General features: G+C 45.6%; 2 protein-coding genes across 8 annotated transcripts in view; one reads left to right on the top strand and one right to left on the bottom strand.

Moving 5' to 3' along the window:
* Positions 1–14,972, top strand: part of KMT2E (lysine methyltransferase 2E (inactive)) — a 134,746-nt gene that overhangs the window by 61,680 nt on the left and 58,094 nt on the right. For 6 of the 7 annotated variants that reach the window (XM_088480238.1, XM_088480234.1, XM_088480236.1 and 3 more), the window contains 2 exons: positions 771–1,032; positions 11,051–11,149. In XM_088480238.1, coding sequence (XP_088336364.1) covers positions 771–1,032; positions 11,051–11,149 — 361 coding nt within the window. The remainder of the gene's footprint in view (positions 1–770; positions 1,033–11,050; positions 11,150–14,972) is intronic. The other variant, XM_088480237.1, reaches the window with a different exon arrangement.
* Positions 4,292–6,446, bottom strand: LOC148515292 (uncharacterized). The gene is made up of 4 exons (XM_088480247.1): positions 6,312–6,446; positions 5,949–6,113; positions 5,558–5,756; positions 4,292–4,743 (listed from the first exon to the last, which is right to left on the bottom strand). Exons 1-4 carry the CDS (start codon positions 6,444–6,446, stop codon positions 4,292–4,294), a joined length of 951 nt encoding a protein of 316 aa, XP_088336373.1.

Raw genomic sequence — 14,972 nt, 5'->3', positions numbered from 1 at the left:
ATTTGCAGCATTGTGCATTAGTTACTAGAGTATACATTGCAGTGAAATCGCATACGCTATAGTAAATAAGCAACTACATGTTGGCAGAAGTGGTCACTCTATATGTATTAAAGTGATTAAATGAAGTTTAATTTTAATTATGCCAAGGCTCAAATTGTAGACTAGATGGAATGCATGTAAAATATACGTTTGCTATTTATGAAGGAGTCAGAATAGGTGTCAGACAGAAGTAAAATAAAGTAGTCGATGGTTTGGCGTACCAACTCTACAGCCCTGCATGCAGTACATGGAAAGAGAACAAGTTGTCAGAGAGTGCACACACAAAATAAGAGTTTCTAGCAAGATTAACAAACACTACATGGATATTGCACCATCAACTGGATATCATTGAAGAAGAAAACAAATGTTGCCAAATAACTTGGTGGACACATTAATTTGCTTTTTGTCTTAACATAATGGGGCATTTATAAAAAGGTGTGAGGCAGTGTTGGTCTTGGCAACCAGTTAATTTTTGTTTTTAAAAATTGTTTGTTAAGAAAACACCATTTATTAGACAGGTGCTGGCAATACAATCCAATAGATTCATTATCCAAATACTGTGACGGAAAATACTGTCCTCTGGTTTTTACTTCTCAACATAGATTTTTACCTGGTTAGCTGGACCAAGTGAACATTACGTTTAATGGCAGCACTTACTTTGCAGAACTGAATGAATGGTGAGGGTTTTCATACAAGTAAAATGGTTGTCTTGTCTTTCACTATCATTCCAGCAAATACAAAGTGGATTGTGCTTGCCTCAAAGAGAATCCAGACTGCCCAGTCTTACGGTGTAGTTCTGAACCAACAGAAAATTTGAACAGTGGTTATGATACTAGAAGAAAAAAAGGAAGGAAAGAAAAGGATATTTCTAAAGATAAAGAATCTCAAAATCAGAACCTCCTAGTAGACACTGATGGAGCAATCAACAAACTGAAATCGCCAGATAAACAACTGAAGCTGTCCCCTCTTAGACTCTCCATTTCAAATAACCAGGTAATCTATTGACTTTGTGGAGGAGCATAGCCACATGTATGATAACATTTACATGGTTTTAAATGCCAATTTCCGAATATATGCATTACAATTTCTAGATGGCTTGACTTGGCTACAACACACAAGTGAAGAGCAACAAATATGTATAACAATGATCATTTATACAATGATCATTTATATAATGATGATTCCAACTCCGTTTCTTTTTCTAGACCACATATGACTGTAAGCCTGGGAACAACTAAATTATCTTACTTTTTATTTACAACAATATTGGTCTTGCCAGAGTGGGCGAGTATTCCCATTGTGATTCATAATTTGTCTTTGTTTCATATGCAAAATTGCTATATAGAGATTGCGCCTGGCGAATGTGAAACTATTGCATTATTATAATGGTTTTCCATTTGAATCCGAATCGTCCAGTTTCAGAAAGTCAGTATGCTGGAAATGTGTGATTCAGGATGTAATACTATATATTTCTTTATTTAGCAATACAAGCTTTCTTTAAATTTGGAATTTCCCCAACATTTTTCCATGTACATTTAATATGCTTTACATACTGGATGAAATTATCTTCTGTGCCTATATGGGTGCTTGTTTGAGATATATTTATTTTTTTTATTACATTCATTCCTTCTATATAATTTTGCAGGTGATGCTTTTCTGCATTTATAATTGCCTACTTTGCAATTGGGAATCTGTATGAAATACCGACAGTCGGGATCCTTGCGGTCGGAATCCCGACATCATGATCCCGACAGGGTTAACATACAGACACTTGTTGGTCGGTATGCTAACCCTCTCCCTACTCTAACCCTCCCTATTTGGTGCCTATCCCTCCCCCCTAACACTTCCCCCTCAACCCCGTTACTTACCTTCGGCATCCCGACGTTCGGAATATCGGCGCCAGGATTCTGACCGGCCTCTGTATTCTGGCGCCAGTAATGTCAGCGTCGGCATCCCGACTGCCAGGATGCCAAACGCATACCATTAATTGGGCATAATGTATTTTTGTTGAGCAGAAGTAGCTTAAACGTAGGTTCAAGAATAGGACAACTTCGGAAGTATACCTCCTTTTTTTTTTTTTCTCCTCTTTTCTCAAGTATAAACCATTTTAAGTTGTCTGTCCTAATAAATATTCAACCAGTGTGCAAAATAGTCTGCATCTGAAATGTAGCTTCATTTGTGCATAACAAGGTTTCTCTATCTAAGTGGAGTAGTACCTCCAATCCCAACCAACATTGGAAGGCTACTAGAACATTGAGGTTAGTAACAGTCTACTTAGGTGGAGAAACTAAAATTTTAATAAGAGAAAGCAGCCTTCAGTACCCTCCCTAGGTCTAAATGGAAATCACCACATCCATAAAAGCATAAACAGTAGTCAAGGTGACATAAGCGATGCAAATAGGCACTATTAACAAGAATTATACTTCATTTGTGTGTGATGCACTAAAGCGTTCTTTATATCTTCATAAATTCCTTTTAGATGTAATTCTTCTTCAGGATACACCACCGCAATGTCTCTCCATATGATATATATGCAAAGGAAGATAAATGAGGTGTCACCATAGGATATTCGCAACACATGGAATAAAGCCAAATACTGTTCCACACCCTGGAAAAGTGTTTTGATGCACTAGAGAGAATGCGTACCCAACTCACATAAAGTGCAAATGGAAGCCTCCTATAACGGTATCTTTTAGACAGTCGTTCACACCCACAATGTGTCTGGTGAAAAGGTAAGGATATAGCATACCATTCATTCACATCAGAAAGGGTTTAGGAAATACACATAAAATAGGAGTTATGGTATGACATACCTTTAACTCCTTTTCTTCGAGGTCCATGGGGTCCACAGCCATCACATTGGGGTTTATGGATTCATCAGGCACCAAACAGTTAATCCAAGCTCTCAGCTCCCAGAATGCACTAGGTCCTCCCCCATATACTCCGCCCCTGGTCACAGGGCGTCAGTTTGTTACAAAGCCCACCAAGAGAAGGCAAAAAGAGGTAAGAAGGAAGGACATATGTTCTCTAGACATTCTCTCACAACGAGGGAAACACTTAAGAGATACAACAAAACTAACCATTAACACTAGGTGCGTTAGGGTGGGTGTCCTGTGGACCCCATGGACCTCGAAGAAAAGGAGTTAACAAAGGTATGTCATACCATAACTCCTATTTTCTTCTTCGGGGTCCATGGGGTCCACAGCCATCACATTGGGGATATACACAAGCAGTACCCCTAACGCTCCTGTGTCTCGGAAGAAAGGAGGGTCATGCGCCCAAAGGAGGCATCCTTTGAGGAAAAGGTGTCAAATGCATAATATTTTATAAAGGTGTGGACAGACGACCACGTGGCTGCCTTACACAATTGTTCCGTAGACTCACCCCAGCGGGCTGCCCATGAAGGACCCACAGACCGCGTAGAGTGTGCCCTGATCGAGTCTGGCACCCTACGACCCACCTGAGTATATGCCTGTGATATGGTCATACGAAGCCATCTTGCTAAAGTCTGCTTATTGGCTGGCCATCCCCGCTTATGGCAGCCATAAAGAACAAAAAGAGAATCCGACTTCCTCAACTTGCTGGTGCTCTCCACGTAAATACGTAAAGCACGCACAACATCCAGGGAAGCCTCACCTAAGGACAGCCCTGACACATGAAAAGCTGACACCACAATTTCTTCGTTTATATGAAATAGTGATACCACCTTTGGGAGATATCCTGCTCGGGTCCGCAGCACCACTCTATCCTGGTGGAAAACTAGAAAAGGAGAGCGAACTGACAAGGCTGCCAGGTCGGACACCCTACGAGCAGAAGCAATGGCCAAAAGAAAAATTGTTTTTGAGGTTAACCATTTGAGATCTACCGACTCCAATGGCTCAAAGGGGGGAAGCATGTAAAGCTTTAAGAACTAAAGACAGGTCCCATGGTGCTACCGGAGGAACAAACAGAGGCTGCACCCTCAAAACTCCCTGAAAAAAGGTTTTTACATCAGGCAACGAAGCAACCCTACGCTGGAACCAAACTCCAAGCGCAGAAGCCTGCACTCTTAGGGAGGCCAGGCGAAGACCCCGCTCTAACCCTGACTGGAAAAAAGCGAGTACTCGGGAGATCCTAAACACACTAGGATCATATTTTCTCAGTTTACACCACTGAAAAAAAGCATGCCAAACCCTATAGTAAACCTGGGCCGAAGAAGGCTTTTGTGCCCTCATCATGGTCTTTATTACTGGCTCTGACAACCCTTTGGCTCTTAATATAGAGGCCTCAAGAGCCATGCCGTCAAAGCTAACCGAGGGAGATCCGGATACCAGCAGGGACCCTGCAGCAGCAGATCTTGCCTGAGAGGAAGTGGCCAAGGCGTGTCCACTGAGAGGTTTTGTAGATCGGTAAACCAATGGCGCCTGGGCCAAGCAGGGGCTATCAATATCACCATGGTGTCATCTTGTTTGAGTTTTCTGACCACCCTGGGAAGAAGAGCTAGAGGCGGAAAAAGATACGCCAGCCCGAACTTCCACCTTACTGATAACGCATCCGTGAAGTCTGCCAGTGGGTCCCTGGTCCTGGACCCGTACCTGGGGACCTTGTGGTTGCGATTTGAGGCCATAAGGTCTATCTCTGGAAGACCCCATCTGTCCACCAAGCCCTGGAATACCTGCGGGTGGAGAGCCCACTCACCCGCGTCTATGTCCTGCCTGTGAGGTTCTGAATTTGTTGTGGACCCGGGGTGGTGATAGAAGCAGACACGGGAGCAGACTTAAATGAAAAAGTGGGGTTTTTAATAAGGGACTGAGAAGACATGGGAGTGGCAAACAAAAGTCCAGGTATAGCACTAAAGTGCACTTGATAACTGTTGTGAGGGTTAATGAAAAAATTTCCAGGTAGTGACAGGCAGAACAGTCCAGTATAGGAATGGTGAGCTAAAACAGAATGCAGGCTTGATGAGCTGTAAGTGAATGCAGGTTTGGTGAGCTGTAGCTGATGCAGACAGAGGTAGTAAAGTCCAGCTGGGAATTAAATGAAACAAGGTGCAGGGAAACAGCAGGTTCAGGTACTCAGGCAGGTAGAAAGGTATATGGAGGAGGTAGGGGAATCCAGCAGGGTTTGGAGCAGGTTAGGAAAAGCAGGCTTGGCAATAAATCCAATAGACAGGTTTAAGCACAGGAACACTCTCTCTCAGCTCTCGCAGAGAAACACGTTGCACTGGCAATGCAAGGGAGCTCTGAACTCCCTTAAATCCCCAGTGCTCAGCCGTGAATGGTCAGAGAGGAGCATGTGACACAACAGGATAGGGCAACTAGGTCACCTGACCAGAGACAAGATGGCGACGCCCTTGCCAGAACGGAACGGAAGCACCCCCAGGCCTAACCAGACCAGAGTGACAGTATGCCCCCACAGAACCACGCACAGCCAATGCTCTTCGCCAGGCACCACCGCCAGACGCCCCTCGCCATAGCGTCCTCACAGGTATTAACCGTCGACTACCATGCCGAGAGACCATGGTCGTGACACTGCCGACTTAGAAAGTCTGCCTCCACATTTTGTGCCCCTGGTACAAAAACTGCCGTTATCGCAGGAAGATGACGTTCTGCCCATACTAGGATCCTTGACACTTCTGCCATGGCTCCCTGACTTCGGTTGCCTCCCTGCCGATTTAGGTAAGCTACCGTGGTAACATTGTCAGACTGTACTTGCACCGGCTTGCTTTGCACAAGATCCTGGGCTTGTACCAATGCCCTGAAAACTGCCCTCAGTTCCAGTACATTTATGGGTAGACAACTTTCTGCCCTTGTCCATCTTCCCTGGAAGACATGCGGGCCTAACACTGCTCCCCAACCTCGAAGACTGGCATCGGTGCTGAAGATGGATACCATTGACCCCAGCACTCGCATGGCCGCATGCACTGATACTTGACTGTTGTGTAAAAGATTGCGTATGCGCCCCTTTAGGACCGCAATCTTCTCTTCCAGTAAATACAATCTCTGCTTTACCGAGTCCAGTTGTGCTCCTAAGTGCACCAACTGTTGTGCTGGTTGAAGGAAGGATTTCTTCCAGTTCACAATCCAACCGTGCCTCTGCAAACAAGAGCTTGTCATCTCGAGATGCTTCATCAACTCCTGCGGAGACTGCCCTAGCAGAAGGAGATCGTCTAAGTAAGGCAAAACTCTGGCGCCTGAGGGCTACCATTATCACCGCCATGACTTTGTTAAAACCCGGGGGGCTGTGGACAGGCCGAATGGTAATGCCTGAAACTGAAAATGGTCCTGCCCTACTGCAAACCGCAGAAACTGTTGATGGGATACCACAATGGGCACATGTAAATAAGCGTCTTGAATATCGAGGGATTCCATGAAGTCCTCTGGTTCCAAGGCTAATACTATTGACTTCAGGGTCTCCATATGAAACATGGGTACCCATATGAACGTATTGAGGTCCCTTAAATTTAAAATTGGTCGGAAAGACCAATTTGGCTTCCGAACCAGAAACAGGTTGGAATAAAACCCCTTTTGAACCTGTTCCCGTGGCACTCGGACAATCACCCCTGTCTTCAACAGGGAGTGAACAGCTTGCTGTATAGCCAACGCTTTCACCGACCCCACAGGCAGGGGTACGGGAAAAACCTTTGGGGTGGACTTCTCCAAAACGTTAGGGCATAACCCTGGGAAACTATTTCCCGAACCCAGGCATCTGTTGTTAGACACCAGGCGCTCGAAACCCGTAGAAGTCGGCCTCCTACCCTGGGATCCCCCAGGGGGAGGCCCGTCCCATCAGGCCACGGGTTTATCCTGTGGCTTGGAACCCGGGCGTTTGGTTTGCCAGGGCTTTTTATGTGATGGCTTTCTACCAACACCTGCTCTACCAAAAGGCTGCCCTCTGACCTTCCCCTGAGGCCGAAAGGTACGAAAGGAAGAAGACCTTTGTCTAGACCCTGATGCTGAGGGTAACCCTGCAGCCTTAGAGGCTGCCACCGAGGCTACAATTTTGTCCAATTCCGAACCGAAAAGGACTCCACCTGTGAAGGGTAGAGACTCCAAGGCCCTCTTGGACCCTGAATCAGCCTTCCAATCTCTTAACCATAATGCTCTACGAGCGACTCCTGAGGTTGCTGAAGCTCTGGCGGACAATATTCCTGCATCTAGAGCTGCCTCTCCAAGGTGAGAAGAAGCCTCCTTCACATAGGAAACTATATCCTGCTGTTCTTTGGACAACTCGGGCAAGGACTCGGCCAAAGCCTTCATCCATTCTTCTATGGCTCTAGCCACCCAGGCTGTAGCCATTGCCGGCCGGGTAGCTGCCCCTGTGATTGAAAAAATCGTCTTAAGGCAACCCTCCAGCCTCTTACCAGTAGGATGTTTAAGGGAACAGGCTGAAGGTACTGGTAAAGTGGAAGACTTCATTAAATGTACCACATGCGTATCCACTGATGGTGGAACCTCCCATTTAGAACACTGCTGAGAAGAAAACTGATATAAAGCAGAATTATTTTTAGCCACATGGAACCTCTTCTCCGGAGCCTTCCAAGCTTCGCATAAATGCTCCGACCCGGAAAACTCCGCTTTGACCACCCACTGGCGCTTAAACACCGGAGCCGCCTTATGTATAGGCTCTGCCTCCTCGATATTCAAAACCGATTTGACCACCCTAATTAAGAATGGGACATCAGCCACTGGGAAAAGATCCCACTCTTCTGTGGAGAGAAATCCCTGAGAGGATACTTCATCCTCCTCAGAAGGCAGATCACAATCTGTGTCCTGACTTGCCTGCATAGCCAAACGCCTTCTAGCTTTTGGCCGTACAGGTTTGGCTATCTGAGGCGGCTGCTGAAAAGTCAAAGACGACGAAGGGCCTGCTTGCCCATGCGCATACATATCTATCCAAGATGGCAACATAGGAGGCATAAATACAGCTGGCTGCAATTGCTGCTGAACTTTCTTCCCCGGAGCAGCTGGAACTGCCAGTCTTTCAGCCACCTGGGCCATGATCTGGGAAAAAGCAGCCCAGGGCGGTTCCTGACCCGATGGCGGCAAATTTGATTGCTGTGGAGACTCTCTAAAACAGCGAACACATAAGCCATTTTGCACAAAGTCCTGAGAGGACAAACCTGCCTTACAGGCTGCACATGATATCAAAAGAGGGGCCTCAGCCACCTGCCTTTCAGAATCTTTCGACATATTTTAAAGTCTAAATTCTATATGTGTGTGTGTGTGTGTGTGTGTGTGTATGTATATGTGTATATATATATATATATATATATGTGTGTGTGTGTATGTATGTATGTATATATGTATGTATATGTATATATATATATATATATATATATATATATATTTATTATTATAATGTGTGTGTGTGTGTGTATATGTGACCCCACACACCGGCTGCAGGGAAAGAAACAGTAATGAGATGTAAGCAATACATACACACAGTTTCACAGGTCACAAACAATGCATATATACTTAGCGGAGTCTATGCAATTTGTTTAGGCTCCCATGCACTATGATTAGCAAAGCCTAGTAGCATATATGGAGCTTCTGTATAAATGATCCCAAAGGAGAAGTATACAGGGAGACTGACCCAATGCTTCCTGAGCAACAGCCATAGAGAGCACTGAGTGTGGTCTGTAGCTGACTCAAATAGGAAGCTGGGTGGAGCAACCCAAAAGCGGGACCTCAGGAGGGCCCTAGTTCGGGTTGGGGGAGGGGCCGCCGGGGAAGCGTACCTCCCCTATGCTGCATGGACCACCCGGCAACTGACATGGCCGCTGCCATACTTCCCCCCCCCACCCCCCCGGCTGCCAGACTTTACATCCCGGTGGTCCTGTGAAAGCAGACCCAGGTAGACTGGCTGCCCACACAGCAGTCCCCCGGCCAGTCTCTATGCCGGAGGACGGACAGCTCGTGACCGTGGCGTCAGCGGCCGCCCACGGTCCTACTCACCTGCGTCCCGGTCGCGGTCCATAGTCTAAGCCCCTGCCGAAAGCATTAGCCGAGACTAGCGTTGCGGCGCAGGCGGGGGTAGATGAAGCAGGGACCCGTGCGTCTATTGACGCGTGGTTCCACCAGGGAACACGTGCTGCCTGCTTTAAAGTAAATAATAATAAAAAAAAAAAACTTGGTCTTCGGGACTGCTCCAGCAGTCCCACTGTTAGTTGTTCTGTTTGGTGCGTGAAGGCACCACACTGACGCCCTGTGACCAGTGGTGGGGTATATGGGGCAGGACCTAGTGCATCCTGGGAGCTGAGAGCTTGGATTAACTGTTTGGTGCCTGGATGAATCCATAAACCCCAATGTGATGGCTGTGAACCCCGAAGAAGAAAGGTTTCTTTTCAGATTGCCCAAGTCACTGCGTACCGAACTCACAGTTCATAAGGAGTTGGGACTGCACATCAAGGTATCTTTGTACTTCTTTTATCCTCAAAGTGAAGTGATTGTGACTTATGAATTATGGTCGATTCTTGGCAATCCAAAAATGTTTAATTCATACAAAAGATCCAAGTTTTAAAAATTCCAAAATTGCATGATGTACAATATATAAAAACATGCAATAAAAAAAATGAAGACATGAAAAAAATATATAAATAAAAAGCTTAAGATATCAAAACATTTCACCCGAGGTAGTCAAAAAAAGGAACGATTAACTGGAATTGATGATAGGTCCAGCGATGGAAAAAATAGAAAGCTTTGACATAACTCTGGGTTCAAATGGTCAACGCATTTCAGTTCTCTTTGGGAGCCTTTGTCAAGACATGTCTTGACAAAGGCTCCCAAAGAGAGCTGAAACGCGTTTACCATTTGAGAAGGTGTATTACCATTTGAACCCAGAGGTATGTCATAAAGTTTTCTATTTTTTCATTCGCTGGACCTATCATCAATTCCAGTTAGTAGTTCCTTTTTTTTGACTATCTCTGGTGAAGTGTTTTGATATCTTAAGCTTTTTATTTTTATATTTTTTTTAATTCTTTTTTTATTGCATGTTTTTATATATTGTACATCATGCAATCTTGGAATTTATAAAACTTGGATCTTTTGTATGAATTAAACATTTTTGGATTGTGACTTATGGATTATGGTCGATTCTTGGCAATCACTTCACTTTGAGGATAAAAGAAGTACAAAGATACCTTGATGTGCAGTCCCAACTCCTTATGAACTGTGAGTTTGGTACGCACTGCCTTGAGCAATCTGACAAGAAACCTTTGTGTATTTCCTAAACCCTTTCTGATGTGAGTGAATGGTATGCTATATCCTTACCTTTTCACCACACACATTATGGGTGTGAACGTCTCTGTCTAAAAGATAACCTTTATAGGAGGCTTCCATATGCACTTTATGTGAGTTGGGTACGCATTCTCTCAAGTGCACCAAAACACTTTTCCAGGGTGTGGAACAGTATTTGGCTTTATTCCATGTGTTGCGAATATCCTATGGTGACACCCTATTTATCTTCCTTTGCATATATATCATATGGAGAGACATTGCGGTGGTGTATCCTGAGGAGGAATTACATCTAAAAGGAATTTATGAAGATATAAAGAACGCTTTAGTGCATCACTCACAAATGAAGTATAATTCTTGTTAATAGCGCCTTTTTGCATCGCCTATGTCATCTTGACTAAAATTTTAATAAAAACCACAATAATTGAATTGACAATGAAATAATTATGCAAGAACTGCAAGCACCCATACTTTTCACACTTTGGTAAAAGACCAAATAATTTAGTTGTAGGTAGCGGTATTACTCTTTTTCTCTTAGATAAATAATGTCTTGCAGTACTATCCAGCACGGATTATAGAAATATACACGTCATTCCAAGCCAAACTGACTATCAGGCACATGGCTTCCTGATTGATGTAACTGTGAAATGCTAGTTCATATGAATTTGGCACTAAAGCAGTTTCAAAGTATTCCAGTGATTGACTTTAACAAAACCTACATAGCTATTGTAGTCTTCATATCCCTTGAGTAATTAGTGCAGTAGAGCTTCTATAAAGCAGTCATTTCCATCTTTCAGGAGCCAGATTTTATTGATGATATAGAAGAAAAAACTCCTATTAGCAATGAAGTAGAAATGGAATCTGACGAGCAGATTGCAGAAAGAAAAAGGAAGATGGTAAGTCAGGAAGATAGTGGCTAGTTCTCGTCACTTGGCTTGAGTGACAACTGCTCTTCCCATCCAGACTGTTGCTTCCTATTTAGGCTTTAGACCAAAATCATTGAATAAGTATTTCCTTTGTGCATTATTCTCTAATAAACAGCTTGCTTGGTGCATTCATTCTACTTTGCTCTTTAATTTCATTTTGTAAAATTGTTGGATTATTTAAAATATTCTTGCATATTTGTGTTGCTTTTATGGCTCCCTTCTGCTTTTCTGTATACCAATGCTATAAAATGGTGCTGATTTAGCTTTTATTCTGCTTCAAAAATCCTGCTTCATTTGTCAATAATTGCTAGCTATTAAAAGTAGAGATGAGCCGGTTAGTTTTGGCTGAGATCTTCCTGCCAAGTTCGGATGTCAGAACGAGGCAAAACGTTATCTTTCACAGACAAAGATGATGTTTTGCCTTACTCTGAGATCTGAACTTGGGAAGATCCAAGCCAAAACTGAATCGCTCCTCTCTAATTAAAAGACCTGATACCTACACATTTAAATGGATATATGTACAACAAGTACAGATACCTAGTAACATTTATAGTTTGTCAGTTTCTTTTGATCTGCGCTTTGTGTGTATAGGAACAATCTTTTTGTCAGTTATGAAATACTGTTAGCTAATACAGGGTGTTTCACTCGCTATTGGCCCCCAAAGTTTTCCTAACATTTTTAAAGCAATTGGCGTCATTTAGTGAAATTTTTTCACTAGATACTGAATGGCGAATTTTGCCTGTGTTGTAGAGGGGAGGAGCTACTCCCTTAAAGTTATACTAGTCTAAGTGCAAGCTCCTTCAGACCCTCAAGCAACCCCATGGTCCAGTGTCCCCCAGATGGATTCAGAGAAAAGGATTCAACGCAAGTATGAAAATCCAATTTTGGCATTCCTTTATCGACTCCAGTATGTCTGGACCATGAATACGCATTGTTCAGCTGTGTACTGGTTCATATCAGCACGTAACACACAGGCACGACACCACAGTACACAACACCACTGTCGGAAGTGGGAATACCTATTGACTAGCAATGGTGGCTCCAGAGGTGGGGCATCCTCACTAGCAGTTAATGTGGCTCCCCTATTTGAATTTCTTCTTCATCCAATAGGGCACACTGGAGCATAGACAATGGGGTATAGATGGTGGTAGAGTAGAGCCTTGCATTTTAAATAATTTTGAAGTGTGACTGGCTCCTCCCCCCTCTATGCCCCCATCAGCCCCAGTTTTTAGAAATGTGCCCGAGAGAGCCGGTAGCACATTAGGCTGTCTCCAGTCTTTAAATTTTTATTTTGTAACAAGACATTGAGGACTGGCAGACTGCGGGTTCCTCGCAACCCCCTCAGCCCAACATCCCGGACGCAGAACCCTGTAAGTATAACCACTGCTCCTGATTAGCAGGGCAGTGGATGTTATAGCTGGGTTCAGTGACATGCCGTGGCTGTCACTATTAGGAGAGACCCCGACACAGCCGCCCCAACCCCAATACCGCACCACTTTCTCCCCGCTGTGAACACAGTAAGCGGTGCTTATGGGGCAGTCTATCTCAGCTGGGGTTATTCACGGTTAGAGCATCGGAGATAGCGGAGGTGAAGCTAACTAACTTCGCTAACAGACAGCCCGGCACCGCCATTTACTGGAGGTGTCTCCCCTGCCCCCAGCCAGACCGCGGCCGCGCTCTGCAGCATGTAGCGCAGCTCTCATTATTTGCACTACCACGCCGAGTGCATACAGCCGCTACTGCTGCGCCGGTGTCTTCCCCCACTGCACCGCGCGCCCTCCTGCCTTCCCCGGCGGATAGCGCGCGCTGGAACCGCACTAAAAGGCGGGGGATCGCTTAATCACTGTATTAAACGGTTAGGTTTATGCACAGCCGGTGCTCATTCCTGGCTTAACTCAGAGGGCTGGTGCAGCGCTGACATCCTCTGTGGCGGTCGGCATTGAAACTATGCAGTGCCATTTCATAGTCCATAATCCTTTAATACTACTATACATAGCTCTTTTCTATGAGAGCCAGCGTTGCTGCTGTAGGGGTGGGGCCTTGTGATGCAGTCCTCCTGGATCAACCCTACTCTGGAACGGGAGCTCCCCGAATGTGCTGGCCATCCCTGTTGCCCAGAATTAGAGGCCGGGACGCCCACATCTCTAGCGCTGTGCTAACTGGACGGTAGAGCTTGTTTTTCTTTCGTGCTAAGGACCTGGAAGTTACGTGGAGTGAGGGTGGAAATGCGGTTCCATGCCCAAAAAGGCCACCAAACAAAGGAATTTGTCCCCTCGCGGGCTCGCTTTCACAGGTATATATTCTACCTCTATGTCCATGTGGATGGTAGGGAATGACGTTGGACAGTAACCAATGACGTCGGGGTCCTCTCTGTGAGGGGCATCTAGATATTTTCTGAAGGGACTGGGGACGTTTTTCCTTAGGCGTGTGCTCAAAACACACTCCCCCGAGCTAATTCATGCCTCAAGCTTTAGACTACATAGCTTTCTTTTAGGGGTCAGTACTTCTCCCATAAGTGTGTGGATTATTTACACATTTCTGCAACGTGTGTATATATAGGCTGGCAGGCGGAGTCTGGGCACCAAGCAGTTAGATTTCTTCAGAAAAGTGCAGCCCACGCTCCTCCTCCCCTACACCCCAGCCAGATAGGCTTGTCTAAGTTTGGTGCCACAGGAGCATGCACCTATAACAGTGGGGCTGCTGCTAAAGCAGCCTCTTATTCTTTTTTTATTTTATTTATTTTATATTTTTTTATTCACTACTTTGAGCAGGCAGAGCTGGGCATCTTATAGGACTACTGCGCTGCCGCTCCACCAACCCCCTGGTGGCCGCGGGGCGGCGAGTGGGTTGGCGATCTCTACCACGTCCTCACTGCTGAGGCCCGTAGCTGGACGCCGGGGGCAGTAATAAGGTAAGACACGGCTTCCTGCTACGGGGAGCTGCATCGGCGCAGCTGTCACGGAGATCACCGGCTTGGCTGACAAGCTGGGCAGCCAGGTCACCCGCACCCCCACTAGGCCACCAGGGCACTTAGGCAGCGGGGGGTCTGCAGCGCTGGCAGCATCACTGAAGTATAGTGGGAGACTGTAGGCGGCCATTGCCCGGGGGGGTCTCTGTCAGCAGGGGGAGGTAGGCTCTCCCCGTTAGCCCCTCCCCTGGCCCTTGGTGTGTTCCCTCACGGAGGCTTCCAGCCATGTGCTTACTCCTCCCTCCTCTCTCCTCCTTCAGGCAGACACTGAGCAGCCATTTTACACAGGTGCTGGCTACAGTTAGTCTCCAGAGAGGTTTGGTTCCTGTCTCCCTGTATACCTCCCCTGAGGTCAGGTTATACAGTCTAGCTCCTTTCAGCCGACTGGGGTTGGATTGTTGAACATTTTCTGCCTATTTATATTGCATTGTTCTCATATTTCACACTATTGTTTGTCTATTTTTCATTGCTATAGCTGTGAAAGGGGTTAACTCCCCCTCTGTGGCCCCACTCAATGTCAAATTTGTATGGCCCCTACATTCACTGTTCCCTATTGCGCACCCCGGTTATATAACTAGGTGTGTGGGACCTTTCTTGGAACACTGTACAAAGCACCCAAGGAGGTAGAGGCTCCTTTGCTGCGTCCATGTAGACACTGTTCTGCTGGTCTTTCCCCACTGGATGCGGTCCAGGATGGTCTCTGTATCTGGTGTTACTTAGACACACAGCGAGACATCCCTTCTACTGCTTCCAACCAGGACATGACATGGGCCGCCAACTTGTCGCAGGTAATATATCGACTTACAGCTCCCGCTCCTGTACTTC

Source organism: Taudactylus pleione, unplaced genomic scaffold (genome assembly GCF_031769625.1).
Source record: "Taudactylus pleione unplaced genomic scaffold, aTauple2 ptg000251l, whole genome shotgun sequence".
Classification (NCBI taxonomy): domain Eukaryota; kingdom Metazoa; phylum Chordata; class Amphibia; order Anura; family Myobatrachidae; genus Taudactylus; species Taudactylus pleione.
The sequence above is the reverse complement of the archived record's forward strand: the minus strand, read 5'-3'. Positions and strand labels throughout refer to the sequence as shown.